The 17,574-nt window shown below is 41.4% G+C and overlaps 1 protein-coding gene across 2 annotated transcripts; it reads left to right on the top strand.

The window, feature by feature from the left end:
• Window positions 1–9,793: 9,793 nt before the first annotated feature.
• On the top strand, window positions 9,794–16,427 carry LOC119393990 (ATP-dependent RNA helicase DDX51). 2 transcript variants are annotated; one of them, XM_049415203.1, is made up of 3 exons: window positions 9,794–9,942; window positions 14,144–14,639; window positions 14,739–16,427. In XM_049415203.1, exons 1-3 carry the CDS (start codon window positions 9,917–9,919, stop codon window positions 16,389–16,391), a joined length of 2,175 nt encoding a protein of 724 aa, XP_049271160.1. In that variant the 5' UTR covers window positions 9,794–9,916; the 3' UTR covers window positions 16,392–16,427. The 2 variants fall into 2 exon arrangements, with proteins under 2 accessions (XP_049271160.1, XP_037517133.1); XM_037661205.2 differs by having other exon boundaries at window positions 14,144–16,427.
• Window positions 16,428–17,574: the final 1,147 nt, after the last annotated feature.

Below are 17,574 nucleotides of genomic sequence, written 5' to 3'. Positions count from 1 at the left end.
TCGTAGTCGTAATGCGTAACCAGTCTTACGCTTTGACCTCCAAGGTGGTGCCAGTGGGAGATTTTTCCTGTGCGTTGTTGAACAATAAAAAATTCGCAGCGTGCGCGTTAACTAAAAGCCGAATTCTTCTGTCTCTCATTCCCCATTAGCAGCCATTGGCATGTTACAGTAGGAAACGTTAGTAGAAGTAGAAGTGTAAGTGTTAGCTAAAAGCCGACTTCTTCTGTCTCTCATTCCCATTAGCAGCCATTGTTTACCTCCAAGGTAGTGCCTGGTGAGATTTCTCCTGTGCGTGATTAAACAATCAAAATTTTGTTCAAAATGCCGTTGATTGATGAAATAAACCAACGAAGGACGCCAGATGTTTTGTAAAAGCAGAACGAAAGAACGCCAGATGTTTCTAAAGCAAAATGAAAAGACGCCAGCTGCTTAACGAAAGACGCCAGATGTTTTCTAAAGCAATGGTTTTCTAAACAATGAAAATTCACAGCGTACATGTAAAATTAAAGTGAGCTGCAAGTCGTCATAACTCATCGAACCTTTAGTATAAACGCGCCCGATCTCGCGTCTGTGATGATGTACTGGGCAGAATTCACGGAAGATTCACGGTTTACCGATGAACCTCCGCAGCTTCGCCCACTCATCATCATTCACTCCGTGGATATGCTGTGATTTTTTTTATTTTATTTGCTTTTGCCTTGCAGCAATAGTGCATTTGCTTTATCTATACACCTGTTGCTTTCCTGCTGGCTATGCTACAGTACAATGAGACTTGCTGTTCTTGGCAGGAAAGTAATAGGCTCGTGGCATTAAAGGAAATGCATGCAAGGTTCACAAATAGTATTTATTGTTGGTGTTTTGAAAACCAGGGGTGGGCTGTGGAGTTGCACTTAATTTTATGTCGTATCAAAGATTGTTCTGAGTAGTAAGCGTTCACTCCTTGTGAGCAAAAGAAATGGCTAAGGTTCTGTTTTTGCTGCCATCAGCTACGGAGATTGAGGCCACTCTACAGTATGCACAATTGCTTCCACATTTCAACTGAAACTCTGGTAGACAACAGTTGTGAAGATAAAGCAGAGTATAATTAAAATTTAAATTATGGGAAGTTGCAACTAGGGCTTGCACGCACTGGAAAGAGCATGTTTTTGCTGTTGCTATCCTCTTAAAGAACTAAACCACAGTGCATGTATATGAAAATCTGTTTGCATCAAACAAAAACAGGACTTGTTAGGATAACATGCCAAGTTCTCACTTTGGCTGCACATATTTCAGGATTCTAGGTTTTTTGTTTGCTTGACTGACAAATGTTGGAAAGCCGTCCAGAAATAGAATAGACCCAAACCTAGGTATAACCAACCTTGTTATATTGCATTAAATGTGAAAGTTGGCTGACCATGCTTAATTGAATTATGCAAACTAAATTTAAGGGTCAAGTCAATATCTGTTACTGCAAAGCAGCTTAAAATATTTATTCTAGTGTTTCAAATATTCTGTTAGCACAACTAAAAGCTAGAGGTGTGCGAATATTTGATACTTTTGAGGTTGTGCTACTCAGATCTCAAATCAAATAATGACTATCTGAAAGTCCAATTATTCAAGTTTCCTGTTGGTAACTTTCAACTGCAGTGGACATAACTTACTAAAGCGAGCTGCATCACTCTGGCAGTTGGTCTTTCCTACCTGAAACATGAACACTTGCAAAAAAAAAAAAAAGCTTCAGATGCAGTATTCAGCAGTACTATTTATATGTGTATATCTAACACCTGTGTTTTATTATTGCACTAAATTGGGCCCCCTTTTTCAGCATTCACAATAAACACGGGTGCTGTAAAAAGCACTGTGTTTGGGAACAATCTGCTTACTTGTTCTTAATGTTGCCTTTGTACTTTCAATAAAGCGTGCTTTAATATGTGCAATGTAATGCTCAAAACTTAATTTCTTACGTGAACACGAAGGTGTGAAAATTGCTTGATGATAGAACACTTTACATACTTGTGAACTATTAAAAAGATGAATATTTGAGTTACTTCTGGCACTATTCAATTCATATTTGGTTTTTGTCTCAAAAACTTATTGGCACACCCCTATTCCAAGCAGCATATATCCAAGATTTGGACACATATTTTGGCCAACAGCCAGCAAAACTAAAGTGTTAGCCTTGTGTGATCACACTGACAGCATGGTTTACTAGTGATAGTGCATAGTATGTAGTAGTTTATGATTATTAAATGCCGTGCCACATATTAGAATGCCAATCCACTGTTGGAGCATAAAAATCAACAAGAGACCCTTTGCTGGCCTATCAAAAGCTTTGTGCTTTTGCTTCTGTTGCAGAGACCCAATCATTACCTTTTTTTTTTTTTTTTTTTCAATATCAGCATATGCTCTGATGGCAAATACCACATGTAACACGGGTATTTTCATGTCAGATGCAGCTTCATTACAGTGATGTTCAAAATTTAGCCACTTTGCCTTTGAATTGGATCATGGTAAGTATTTGCTCATGAGGGCCGCACACCCATGTTGGAGCATAAGTCTAGAAAAAAAGAAAAGTTTCTGTTGTGTGTCCACATAATCGGCTGCTAATATCTGCGTTATTCTGTACAGCAGTATGAGTGCAAATTGAGGTTTCAGTGAGCACATATCCATAATCCTCCCTTGAGTAGGCCCATAAAAAAATTTTAGAAAAAGTGTGAGCTTTACACAGGTAAATACGATAGCAGATGTACCACTATTTAATATAAGAAATTCAATGCTAACTCCGCTTTGATTTTTTAAGGATCAGCTTTACAGTAGAAAAAAATTTTATGATTTATTACAAGCAGTTAAAGCAGGCCACCTGTTGGATCAGTTGATAAATGGGGCTCTATTGAATATGAAGTGTACATTTATAGTGTATGGTATCTATGTAGTATATCTAAGATAAGGACATGCACCTATCATCAGTGCCATCATTACTAGTTGTACAGTCGTCGGCAAGCTTAACTCGAATGCTCGGCAGCGTGGCCTGGACTGGTTTGACTGATGCCAGTTGGGAAGCACTGGGCACTGTTGTCGAGATATACCTCGGTATGCTTGGATAGTATGTTGACATGCATAGGTAACATCTCGGCAACATTACCCAAAGCTATGTGGTGCTGGCATCAATTAAACCATTTCAGGACCCGCTGTGAAGTGTTAAGCTTGCTGACGACTGTACTTACAATGTTGCAAATATTTTGTCATCTTGTGTGTTAAGGTTATCAGCATCCACCCAGCTCAGTGTTGGAAATGAAGTTCATATCATTGTGCTGCAAACATTAGTATATGTCACTGCATGTCAATGCTGAAGAGTTTCTGAATCGTAGGGATTAGTGGAAAGGTTCAACAGGTGCTTGCTGTGTCATGTGCTCAGTTGAGGAGAAATATGTATGGCAATCACAGCTCTGGAAGGGGCACACAGCTTGTCAGATCAGAGTATCGGTGTTGTGTGGCACCATCTGTTGACCTGAAATGTGCAGCAAAGGAATGAAAAGTATCGCAAGGTATCTTCTATGGCGATCTTCAGTTATATAGTGCCACTGATGGCGATGATGGATGCAGGAAGGTAGTTCCAGTCTGAACTGGTGCAAGAAAGGTCACGGTACAATATATACAAGTTTGCAGACATACAATGTAATGGTGCTCAGTTTGATACGTCGCTAGGGGGTAGAAAAATATTGTCTTTCAAAACAAGATTATAATGTTATGCCTTATGAAAGAGGGGGACTTGATGATTTGTTGATTTGTAGACCTAAAATTACTTTCATTGAAGTGACACTTTCGAGTGACAAAAGTAACTGATTAAAGGTCTTGGGTGAGATGGTTTTAGAAGAGTCCTAAATAGCACAATTTGATGCAAGTTACTAAGAGTGTGCCCTTCTGCTGACACCACTATCTTGACACAATGGAAGGACTTGTGTGGAGGAGCCAGAAGCTTTGATATTGATTGAAACATTGATTGAGCTGGTGATCAGATACTTACAGGTGCAGCTTTAGCAGCTGTGACACCATGAGGGAGAAAGCAAACTCCCTTATTCATTAGAGGAAACCTGAATTTTGTATTGTTGCAGCACATCCCTTATTCACTGCCAAGAAAACACCATGAGTAGTATAACACAGTGGAGAAAGCTATGTTGCTGGATGATAAGGCTCCCATGTCATAGGCATTTACAGAAATGGGGAACTCCCCCCTTTTCTAGCTGCCTAATGCATCAACCTTTATGCAGAAGACCACAGCAGTGGTAGTGGGTAGAGCATCCGTCTTCAATGCGAGGGGCATTGGGTTAGATTCCCAGTGCCACTGGGCATCCACCTGTTTTTCTGATGTGGAGAGAGGTACCCCAGCCTGGTGATTGGTGTTGTGGGTACTCATTTCTCGAGAAGGTGGCCTCTCCTTTCCACTCTCTTCTTTCAACCCCCTTTCCCCTCCTCCAATGACACTGCGACACGCTCCCTTATGGGTTGCAGAAATAAGCGTATTTCCTCTCCTCAAACCACTACTATTACTACTATGGAAACTCTGTTGTGGATTTCTAATGGCTACGTTTTAAATGCTAGTATGTTTGAAATAGGTACATACTGCATATATATGATTGTGTAAGTCGACTCGAATGCAGGTCGACACCCCCCAAATAGCACGGCAAAAAATAACAAAAACGCATGAGAAAAGAAATTTATTTACGCATCTTGTTTACATATTTCAGTTTAAATTTCATACTAACTAGCCCCCCAACGCACATTACTTCTTTACGTAGTTGCTGGACTGACTACACATTGATTGACCTCATAATTAGGGTCAGCGCCCGTCCTGTCACACACTTCTATGTCCTGTCCTTGTAAAAAGTAGCGCTGGAATATTAAGTAGGAATGTATCATGTACTAGCCCCGCAACGTGTTTTGTAAAGTCGAGACAAAAAACGCCAATTCCGGTGTGCAAAAGTGGCATTACGGCAGTGCTTCACAGCCATGCAGGGAAGCTAGGTTCACAGTAATACGCGGGGTTGAATTTAAAAAAAAATTCCACCAATCCTTGCCGAGAGTGCAAGTTATATGTGAAAAAATATGGTATACTGTATTTACTCGAATCTGGGTTGGCCCCGATTCTAAGCCGACCCCCGAAATTCGCAAGGCCAGAAACGAAAAAAAAAAACCTAATCATTGTACTCGAATCTAAGCCGACCCCCCCCCACTTTCGCACATCGTTATTTTTAAAAAAGCATCGGCTTAGATTCCTATAAATACGGTATGTTACAGGTAGAGCCGGAACACAAACGCAATGTCGTAACCATGCCACGGCATCCTTGATTTCTCATTTGTTCCTCCATAACTGGCGCTACTAGTTTTCTTTTTGATCGTAAGTCAACCCCCCCAACTTCATAGTTCAAATTCAGATAAAATGGGTTGACCTACACTCGTGCAAATACGGTATTAATGAGTTTCCCTATGTGTATAAAACTTTGTTTATTTTCGCATTTTAGGATACAATATTTATTGTGTTAATTTATTTGAGCATTAAATGCTATATTGAAACGGCAGTGTTTACCACCAAAATGCTGCATACTTCTATGCTTCAGAATGTTGCATCTGCTTGCAATCCCTACCGACAGAGCACACATGCAGCAGCTTGCACAACAGGCAGGCCTTCCATTGCCTTTACATGAACTTAATTTGACCTGATATTGCTTTGCTTTTGGCAATGCGTATACGTAAACAATGAAAAATGAATAACACTTTGTTGTATAAACTTCACAGACTTCATAGCTTGTTCTAAGTAACCTTGACTGTAATGTGTGTGTATGACTAACAAGTTATAACTAGGCTTCAAAGTTTGAAGTGCTAATCATTAAGCAATAATTGGGTAATTTTTTTGTGCTTATCTGTTATTCAAAATAAAATGTGTGTACTTCAGCATGCTATCTGTTAAGATGAAAAATTATGCACTTGGTGTATATCTTGAGATGCAGGATTTTTTAAAAGTTGCCTAGGAACACACAGCATAATTGTAGACCTTGAGATCTATTACCAAAAGCAATGAGCATCGCTTGTATGAGAAATTGAAATCCATATTTGGGTAATCAGTAAAAAAATACTATTCAATTTTACTGTGTATATATTACGATTTATAAATGGTGGCCCGTGAGTTTGCAAGTTGTATCCTCTGGGAATGAACTTTTATAAAGACAACAGCTTCAATATATGCATTCTCATACCGCACAGCATGACTAAATGCATGGTTTTTCCAATTGGTTCAGTGCACAAAACAACATTTTGTTTAAGTGGAACAACAGTGCTTTTTTTACTGCAAGTTTTATGGCACAAATTGATAGTCATGCCACTTTCACACCTCATTCTAAGTGGATAGGTCTTGCAAACTCATAGGCTACAATTACTATATTTTATTGGGAGTCAAAAGGTAATCAATTAAAAAGAGTAGTTCCAATTTCTTTCTTAATATTATTCATTTATATGTAGTATTACGTTGCTTTTTCAAGCAAGTAATGTCTGCTGCTTCGAGTGGTCAAGCTCAAGTACTACAATTTAAGTTGTCACATACGATTTTTTAAAATTCTGTATTGTCTAAAAAAAACATTTCATATACAGACAGTGTTATCTTGAGTTTGTGGGTTCTACCATCTTGGGTTGAAACACAAGTATTCCCTCAGCTTTTAGTCAAGCGGTCCAAAGCTCATGCATTTTTAAAAATACTGAATGCACATGTACAACCATTCAACCTTTAGCCAAAATTAATTATTGGGTAGCCGTGTATGCCAGGTCAGTTTTGCTTCTGTGCATGCCAGGACTTTCGTCTGGCCACCTTGTGTAACCTTCCAATATGTCATTGTGACATCACTGTTCTCTATATACAATAAAGGTTCACATGCCTGGCCTGGAGTTGCTCCACAATTCCCAATGCCCACAATATGTTGTGTTGTTTTTACAGTTGACTCACCGGTATTAATATGGCCCGTGACGGTGGCACTGCAAAACCTGCATGACATCATTTCACCAAATTTTTTATTGTGGATTTTTGTTTCACACAAAGACTGCTCAACAAGAGACAAACAATGAAAACAGAGCAACAGCTAGCGTTGCCCTCTAAACTTCAGCAAAAGTACTGTAAGTGATCCTGCGTTAAATAGGCCGGCTTGTTGCTAGATTCTCAATTCATGTCACAGTATATGCAGGACATAAAGAGAAGATGCCAGACAATATATACAAACACCAGAATACAACTGTTGTGTAGCTCAACACTCGTGGTGTCTGCATCTTCTCTTTGTGTCCTGTTTATATTGCAGTGATGATAACATAATTTAAACATGAATTATAAAAAAAAGAACAAGAAAATTTTATCATGCAATTCTTTCTGTCTGACCAAGAAAATTGCACAGGGCTTCACATATGTTCCTGTGGAATATATTTCATATCAGTAGCATCAAAAAAAAAGTTCGCCAACAGAATTAAGTTCAAGCCACGTTTTCGTAAACGCTCTTCCAAAATAATTTTTCCTCGGAATAGTGATCAAAACAATGACGCCCTAAAACAAAATGTTCTTATGATTCAGTGTCATTGCAGCGATAGAGCCACACGTAAAATCCTGTGAAGGGCAACAGAGTCTCACAAGTCACGCTTCACTTTCTAGTGGAGAAATATTCAAGGAAATTTTTGGTGGGGAAAATCTGAGGTGACCATGGCAGAAAAGACAAAGTTATTTGGATCAGTAAATTTCCTGTATCATGCCACAACGAAGATTGAATGCTGAGATTGCTAAAATATAAGAGCTACACGACCATCACAAGATGGCACTGGAAGTGCATTAGCATATTGATCGAGTGCTAAGCGTTCGTAGCCTCGCACCCGTACCAAATGAATGAAGCATAGATGTCTTGAAATGAAAGAAGAGAATGCCTTCCAAGGATAAGCTTTGACAGGTTACGTGATCAGTAAAATTTAAAAACAAATGTACAGACACTCGCTTGAGCAGTACTTTGGTTTGGGCTAGTTGGTTCCTTGTCTCTTTGCTCTGCCGATTTATAACAAGTACAGACACAATCTGTTAAAATTATGGCTGATTATGAACGTCTCGGCAATTAACTTAAAGCTAAAACAATTACCAATAATTTAACCAGAAAAGATAGGCGTGAAGTCAGGTAGAGAAATGGAGTACAAAGACCAGTTAACATATGATGCATTGTCTTCACAGCAATAGACAGGGGCGTCAGTCGTTATCCTGGTCTTTATTCCGAAGTGTGCAATGTGGTCTTCCAAAATATCATTAGGTATTTAGGGCAAATGTTTAACATAATTTCGAAAGGTGTCATCAGATTATTTGTGACTGTAGAACAGAGCAACTGAATAAGACTGCATGAATACCTTGCAGCAGTTGAATGGGTCCAAGAGTGTTTGCACAAAAACAATTTGAGGGCAACGCAAATGAAATCACTGATTGTTAGAAAGGTGAGGCAGACTTGATAACACATGGTGACCTCTCTTCTAAGGATACATAGCTATTTAGGAAACTTTGTACTTGTACTAGGCTAAAAGCTTTGGGCAGAATGTGAGGATAAGGTAGGTGCTCTTTCTGATATGTATTGATATATATATTGTTCGCTACAAAATGTTGTTGATTGAATCGATGGTTCGACGACAAGTGCTCTCGTCGGGAGGAGGCATAATGAAAAAAAGACGACACGAGATACACCGCCCAAAAATGAAATGGTTTAAAAACTTTAAGACGTTTAGGCTTCCATACGAAAGCCTTGTTCGCGTCTTAAAGATTTCCAACCATTTCATTTTTGTTCGACGTTTCTTGCGTTTTGTTTTTTCAAAAATGTTGGCAGGCTGCAGACACAATTAATAATCTGCACTACACCAGACAAACCGTAGCACATTCGAGTGCACCTGCCCCGAAGGATAAGCCTGCTGTAGATCGTAGTCAGAACGTGAACAGAAATCGCGGAAACTAGAGATGACAGGGCGCCGATTTGAAACATGTATTTCATATGCCGTCCTCGAAACCATAGGCGTGCCCAGGGCTCCCCTTCAGGGGGGGGGGGTCGAAGGTTCATCGCCCCCCCCCCCTATTATATCAATGTATGGGGCAGACTTTGCGGCCCCCCTCTTCTTAGGTGACTGGAGGGGGTGGTGACCGCACCCCTGCTCCCCCCCCCCCCCTTGCGCACGCCTATGCTCGCGAAACCCATATTGTACTCCCCCTCATGCTCTGCCCATAATCGTATTGTGTGCCTTACTACCTTCAAAAACATTCATCATGCCCACCAACACTTCCAAGCTTTGGCTGGTTTATCTTTCAGTACAGATGTCATTTCTTCTGTGAGAGCTTTCTGCGTCTACGTGACATTTGACCATCGCGCGTTGAGATGTTGGCGATATCACTGGAGATGCGAGAATGCAAGCGGCGGTCGAAGCCACCGATCGAAACTATTGAGGCCTGGAACGTTGGTGATGGCAAAACACACTGATACCAGCAAGCGTGGTAGTGTGATACAGAATGGCAGTGTTTTTATAACTGCCACTTTTTTTTTGTCCAATCCACTAGATGGTATCTGAACCCAACACCCAGCGACACTCAAATCTCAAGAAATGTGAACGCCAGAAAGTTGAGCTCTGGGCACTAGAAATCACGGACACCGCCCCTTGCACCGCCTCTCAGTCAGTACTCGCGTCAACAGCTTGTATGGTTTGTATGGTCGCCCGCTTCAAAAGCAGCGGCAGCTGACAGCAGCGGATTTATCATTATCATCATCATCACGATCATCACCGCGTGTGCGTGTAGTGCGTTGAAGCATGCGATCTGTGAGCAGCCGGTGCACGTTTTGTCGCGCGTGTATCTACAAAACTTTCTGCTTTTAAATAAATCACCGTTCCTACTTGCAACATGGAAAAACTATACGTTGTAAGCAGGTGAGTTGTCCTGGCTGGTATTCTTTGTTAGCTTTTTATTCAAAGCGAATTGTCGTAAGCGAGCACGTGTCATCTTGTATTTGAAGCTCTTTCACATTGGTCAACAGATTGGTCTGCACTGAAGCAGTAGCTTTGCGGACATTGATGGTAAATATAGAAATGTTCAAGTGAGCAGGGTAGAGCTTATACTAGTCATGTATTTCAGGCCACATGCTGACCCTTTTTCTTACTATCCGTTGGCGTTGGAAAAGTTCAGATATCGTTGTATTAGAACTTTTTTGTTTACTGTAGTAGTATGATAATATTTCACTAATATTATCATGGTATATCTCGTGAATCTTTACTGGCTTGTATGCAACTTGTAGGCGGTAAAAATTTCCCAAACTGCTTACTAAATACTGTTTCCTTTTCTGAACAATTGTAGCTTTTGCGGGCATACAAATGTTAAAAAAGTTTTAAGGTAATTGCTTCTGAAGTGGATAGACGGCTTCATTACATGATTACCATACAACAAAAACAAATTGATGAACTGGTTCATTAAGCGACAGCTTGAAAATCAACACCACTGTTCACAATCACCGTTTTTCTTGGTCGTCGTGCCTTCCGGACCTCATTCGTGACTTGCTGTGTACATTTATGCCTTTATGTGTAATGTCAATGATGGTAAATGTGCAACCCCTGTAGTGACTAACGTCGTGATGAACTCCGAATTACTTTATGACATTGCGTAGGACTATGCTGCCATCCTCAGTAACATCACGTAGGGATATCCATCTTTGCGCAGCGCACGAAATTGACAAGGACACAAGAGAAGAGGACCTTGTCAATTTCGTGCGCTGCGCAAAGATGGATAAGTTCCAACTCGCCCGCCTATCAATCCTACGTAGGGATACTTTGACTGTTTCAAGCATATGAACACATTACAGTGTTTTAAAATCCGTAGTGATTGTCAGTAAATGCTGCCATTTCTGCACCCATGCGTGCTTCTAATTTTGTGAGCGCTAAAGACCGTGAGTTTGTTGTGGATGTTGTGTTGCACTGCTGGGCTTTGTTACCATGGTAAGTCAACAATCCACTTGCTTCGGAAAAGGTGCTTCTGAAAAACCTTTGATTTGGTTGTCTCACCAGATTTCAGATTGTAGGCACTGAACCAATGGCACCAAATGGGCACAGATGCAGACATGCCCCGGGTTATACGCTGCTTGACTTTGTCCTTTTAAGGTCCTTTTTGATGTTAGCATCCTCAGCCTGTTCTGTGTCCATTGCGGGACAAAGGCCTCTCCCAGTGATCGCCAATTCACCTTATCTTGCACGAGCTGATTACACTTTATTCCTGCAAACTTCTTGATTTCATCATGCCAACCAGCTCTCTGCCGTCCTCAGTTGCATCTGCCATCCCTTCGTATCCGCTCCATTGCTCTAATTGACCACCAGTTGTCTATCCTACACGTTGCGTGGTGCACCCAAGTGCATTTTTCTCGTTTGATGTCTACTAGAATATCGACTACTCCTGTTTGCTCTCTGATCCATTCTGCTGTCTTCCGAACTCTTAGTGTTATGCCTATTATTTTCAATCAATCTCGCTAAAGATATAAATATTTGGCACAGTGTTTCTTCTGAGCACTTTTAGATTCCCTGCCAAAATACTGCAGAAATGTAGAAATGGGGATGTCACAGGCTGCTACATAGCTTCTGTTAAAAGTTATTTTTCAGTTAAATGATCTTGTGCACATACAAATGAATAATTGAATTTTGTTCAAGAAGACCAGGTGCTTGAAATCACAGGAAACAAAAAATTATTATTTATTATTTATCTATTTATTTTTCAAAATATTGTCTGCCCTATGCTCTTAGATGCATGACAAACTGCATGTGAAAGCAAGAATAGACTTGGAGGTGGGGAAGGAGGTTGGAGGGAGCATTGAGGGAACATTTTGCTTAGGTATGCTTGACTGTGGCACGAAATACATTGCGGGAAAAATACATTTTGAAATGTATTTTGCGCCACAGTCAAGCATACCTAAGCAAGCTAAGCACCAACTTGCCCAAAAAGAAGTCCTTTTGGATTAAAAAACACTCTTGTGGGAAGGCACCCAGAAATACACAGGTTGTTGAAGCTAAAGTGCAGTCCAAGCTTCCTTTTGAACATGGTGTATCACTCTTTGATGTATGATGATTGGTGTAGTACACCCGCCATGGTAGCTTAGAAGGTAAGTTGTCACGCTGCTAAGCTCAAAAACGCAGGTTCGACTCCTGGCCACAGCAGCCGTGTTTTGATGGGGGTGAAATGCAAGAACACCCGTGTACTTAGGTTTAGGTGGATGCTAAAGAACCGCAGCTGGTCAGAATTATTCTGGAGACCCCCACCATGGCACACCTCATAATCATAATGTGATTTTGGCTTTTAAAACCCCAGAAATTAATGAATTGGTGTCATATAGGGTAAACAAATCATTGGTCTTTAGGTTTTATCATTATTGGTCATGTAGACTTGTCAAAATATCACAAAGAAAGGAAAAGGAATGGCCTTGCAATTGTCTCCTATAAGTGATACTGTATTCACTGACTTGAAGAGGAGAAAGAAAAAGCTTTCTTTGTGATAGAAAAAGGCTAAGTTACAAATTAAATAATAGGTTCTTGATATATGGAAGAATTCAGCATTTGATAGGATATGTAAGTACAGTTTGTACATACAATTGAGAAAAAGGGGGAAAGTGCTGAAAAGTTCGTACCATTGGAATTACCTATAAATTTACCCCTGTATGAAAGTGAGTGATAGAGGCGAACTCTTACAATGCAGGTATGCCCCTTTGTCATTCCCACTCTGGTGTTGCCTTTTCCATGCGCAGGTAGCAGATAGAAATAATAATAATATCTGGGGTTTAACGTCCCAAAACCACGATATGATTATGAGAGACGCCGTAGTGGAGGGCTCCGGAAATTTCGACCACCTGGGTTTCTTTAACGTGCACCTAAATCTAAGTACACGGGCCTCAAACATTTTCGCCTCCATCGAAAATGCAGCCGTCGCGGCCGGGATTCGATCCCGCGACCTTCGGGTCAGCGGTCGAGCGCCATAACCACTAGACCACCGTGGCGGGGCGGCAGATAGAAATGACTACATAGAATGTCTAGATGGATATTCTGACTACCGCAGTAAACATGTACTGGGACTTAGCAAGTGACACAGTGCAGTATTTATTTGAGCCTAAGCAAAGCTATAAAACTAAACCGCAGGAACGTGAAGATGAAAATAAGTGAAAATAACACCATTGCTGTCTCGTCATTTCTGTTCTGAAGTTTCCAGTAAGGGAACATTAACTAGCCAAACTGTCCATCCTTGTCTAGTCGTACATCGACAATCCCACCATACGCAGTTTTCTTGCAAAATACATGTTTTACTATAACAGGTTTTCTATAGAACCAAATGAAAAATTTAAAAAGAAGGATGAAAAAAATTACACCATCTCTTCATTAAGCGAATGTACAAAACATGAAGTCCTAGTCCCAGGTTCAAGGCTTTCACATAGGCTCAGGAATGTGTGCCATAGTTTCTACAGCTTTGGAATTATGTGTCAATGCCTTTACAATACATTTCACCCACCACGGTGGTCTAGTGGTTACGGTGCTTGACTGCTGACCCGAAGGTCGCAGCATCGGATCCTGACCGCGGCAGCCACATTTCGATGTAGGCGTAGTGCTGAAGGCCTGTGTACTTTATCTTAGGTGCACATTAAAAAGCACCAGATGGTTGAAATTTCCGGAGCCTCCACTACAGTGTCCCTCATAATCATAACATGGTTTTGGGACGTAAAACCCCAATAAATTATTATTACTGTACATCTTTGTTACTTAATGAGAACTAACAGACAATAATGCCAAGGAAAGTATAGAGGGTGTTATTTGTAGTAATTAGAATATAAATGTGAAGAAAGTAAAGTGGACGAAAAGATAACTTGCCGCCGGCAGGGACCGAACCTGCGACCTTCGAATAACGTGTCCGATGCTCTGCCACTGAGCTACGGCGGCGGTCATCCTCTCATCCACTTTATGGGGTATATAGGTAGATTTAAACATAGGAGTGTTAGTCAGCGCCGATCGCCGCCCTGGCTGCGATCGGCGCTGAACATAAAGCCATTTGATGTGCATGTCTACTTTTCATCTCTGTGGTCATTAAGTATTTGTGTACTTTGTTTTTTAGATTTACCGATGACACTGAGGCACCAGAGCAAAAGATTGACCCAGACAAGCGTCTACGGAAAATTTTAAAGAAAGCCAAGCGAAAACAAGAGGCGGCACGTACTTCAGCACAAGATGGATGTCAGCACACAGATTCAGCGGACATTACACTTGAACATGAGCAAAATGATGGCAAGAGGAGGAAAATTGGTGACAAGAAACTCGCACAGGACAACACTATAGTGCCGCCTGCTAAGAAAGTCAAGCTAGGGGACTTGAACAACGACGCAGCCCCAGCAGTACCTTTGTCGAATGTTTTGAAATTAGAAACGCCAGCAGTTAAAAAGAAAAACCGGAGGAAGAGAAGCCAGCAGCCTCGCGTACGGCATAACAGAGGCAATAGAAACTCAAGTGCTGCTGGCGACCAAGGAGCCGGCGACAATCCACATGACAGAGTAAAACCCACCGTAAGTCACGAGCGTGATCCTGCGTTGGATGACGAGTTACGTGGTAGTAAGGTTGAAGGCACAGCAGATGGTGATCCACCCGACAGAGCAAAGCCTACTGCAAGTCACGAGCATGAGCCTGCATTGGATGACGAGTTACGTGACAGTAAGGTTGAAGGCAGAGCAGATGGTGAGGAGGAACCTGTGCAAGAGCCTGTTGACACCAGTCTTGGAGAATATTATCCGATTCTAGGTGATGTGCAAGTGAAAAGGACAGGTGTAGTGCATCGAGTTCTACCAGAATGGTTATCTAATCCAGAAATGGTTGCATCGATGGTGAAGAAAGGCAAGAAGCCTGGTAGCAGGAAAGTAGAACACTTCAGCAGCAGCCTAAGTACCGAGATGATGTCTACGTTGGCTGCAAACCACATACGGAATCTATTCCCTGTTCAGGAAAAGGTAGTCCCGTGGCTGCTTTCGTCAGAGCAAAGGCGTTCACACCTGCCGCCACGCGACATTTGTGTTTCTGCACCAACAGGCAGTGGCAAGACTCTCGCGTATGTTATACCCATTATAGAAGACCTCAAAGTTCGTGTTGTGCGTGCTGTCCGTGCTCTTGTTGTTCTTCCTGTAAAGGAGCTTGCAGCACAAGTCCACGCTGTATTCTTGCAGTATGTTGGTACAACATCGCTGAATGTGCAATTGATTACTGGGACGAGAACATTTGCTGAAGAACAGGGACTGCTTGTTCGCAAAGGTGCCAAGGGCTATGCGAGTTTAGTGGATATTGTAGTGGCTACTCCGGGACGCCTTCTTGACCATATACGCAAGACTCCTGGCTTCAACCTGCATCTGCTAAAGTACTTTGTGCTTGATGAAGCTGACCGTGTTATTGAGGATGTGCAGACGACATTGATCCCCGAGGTAGAACAAGCTGTGTTTGGTACTGACAAGACGAACTGCTCTTGTGGATGCACTGTCCACAACCGGCTGTGCACACATCCATTGACTGTGTGCTGTCTTCAGCATTGCCGAGAGCCCGTACAAAAGCTGCTATACTCGGCAACGCTGACGCAAGATCCTGACAAACTGCAAAGCCTTATGCTTTTTCAACCAAAGCTCTTCACAGCCACCGCCACAGTCAACATGCCAGATGATGAACAGCGGCAGAAAACTTTTGTTGGAAAGTATACTACACCACAGGGGCTTAGCGAGTTCTACTACCTCACTCATGATAACACGAAGCCATTGGCTGTATGGGATCTTGTGGCAAACCATGGTTTCCGGGACACCCTTTGTTTTACTGCTTCTAAGGAGGATGCCCACAGGCTTAGCTTGGTGCTGAAAGAAATGGGTAATGTTCGTGCTGAAGAATTTTCTGCTAAACTGAGCACAGCAGATCGTGCACGAGTGCTGAGAAAGTTTGCGTCTGGCAAACTGGACATCTTGGTTTGCTCAAATGTTCTGGCCAGAGGTCTAGACGTGGCGAATGTGCGCCATGTCATATGCTATGATCCTCCAAAGTTTATCAAGACATATGTACACAGGGTGGGTAGGACTGCACGTGCTGGTGTTCCAGGCACAGCCGTGACATTTCTGCGGCAAGGTCAGTTGCAGGCTTTTAAGGAAATGCTTTCGTCAGCTAGAAAAACCGACATTCAGCCCCTCGATCTTAGCAATACTGATGAGCTTGAAGCATTGCAAAGCAAGTATCGGGATGCTCTTAAGGCCGTTGAAGCCATTGTAAAAAGCGAACAAGTTGGCCCTGAGAGGAAGAAAAAGTACAACTTTGCTGCCAAGTCTGCATCAGCAAATGAGACATAATCTGAATATGTATGTACTGTATAAACTGTTGCTCTGCAGCCTGTATATATGTGACATAATTGGTATGTAAGCCAAATAAATTGTCTAGATTTGAAGGGACTGAGCTGCACACTTGTGTAATCATGTACATCTATCTCTTTTTAATTTTAAAGAATTTATTTTATATTTTAATTCATAATTAAGCATAATTTCAGGGGTTTTATGTGTCAAAAGCACAATATATGTAAGAGGCACACTGTAATGGAGGGCTCCGGATTTATTTTGACCACCTGGGATTCTTTAACGTAGACCTAAAGCTAAGTGCACAAGTGTTCTTGCTTTTCACCCCTATCAAAATGTGGCCGCCATGGCTGGGAGTCCATCTTAGCTGCTCAACATTTTACGTGCTAAGGTACAATGGCAGGTAGCTTAGCATTTATTTGTTTAATTCAAATAAATTATTTAGGAAGGAAATGAAAGTGGGAAAAAAAAAGCTACTAGCTGCTGGTGGGATGTAAACACGTCTTCGCATTTTGTGTGGATGTGATGCTCTTGCCATTGCGGTGCCAGCTCTTGCCAACTACTGCTGTGCCAGAAAAATGGATGGGAAACTGGCACCATGGTAGCTCAGTGGTAAGAGCATCACATGCAAAATGCAAAGACGTGGATTCGTATTCCACCTGCGGTCAGTCATCTTTTTTTTCCACTTACATTTTCATTTTTTAATTTGTTTGTATTAAATAGTTCTATGCTTTCCTTGGTTCTCATTGTCTGTTAGTTTCGTTATGATTGTAATTTTACACACATACAAGAATCGGGATTGTAATGAAGCCAACTGACAATGGGAGCCAAGGAAAGCATGGGGAATTAAATCTTCCCAAAGTCATCGTAGCAATGACCGTAACTGTTTGTGAGCAATTGAACAGACTTTTTAATAGTGTGTTTTATTCAGCTTTTTCGTAATAGCGATATGTACATTTACGACATTCTACTGAGCGAGCAAAGGGCAAAGCACTAGTGCTTTGTCCTTCGCTTGCTCATGTAGCTGCCCCCCAACCCCCCCCACTTATTAAAGCCCTGTGATCTACTGTAAGTAAATAGAAGTTTTAACATATGCATTACATCAAGAGAGTAAGGGTATATTTTGTTCAGCTTTATTTTTGTGTTATTATATCCTATTGTGATTCTGATTTCTAGTGTCATT

This window comes from Rhipicephalus sanguineus, chromosome 1, assembly GCF_013339695.2.
Source record: "Rhipicephalus sanguineus isolate Rsan-2018 chromosome 1, BIME_Rsan_1.4, whole genome shotgun sequence".
NCBI classification, from domain to species: domain Eukaryota; kingdom Metazoa; phylum Arthropoda; class Arachnida; order Ixodida; family Ixodidae; genus Rhipicephalus; species Rhipicephalus sanguineus.
Note: the sequence above shows the minus strand (reverse complement) of the source record. Positions and strands in the feature narration are given on the sequence as shown.

What these genes read in the sequence shown, in the direction of transcription:
- LOC119393990 (XM_037661205.2), top strand. Translation starts at nt 9,917, where the DNA reads ATGGAAAAACTATACGTTGTAAGCAG. An exon ending in AAACTATACGTTGTAAGCAG is followed by an intron (nt 9,943 to 14,143) that starts GTGAGTTGTCCT and finishes TTTGTTTTTTAG; the next exon opens with ATTTACCGATGACACTGAGG.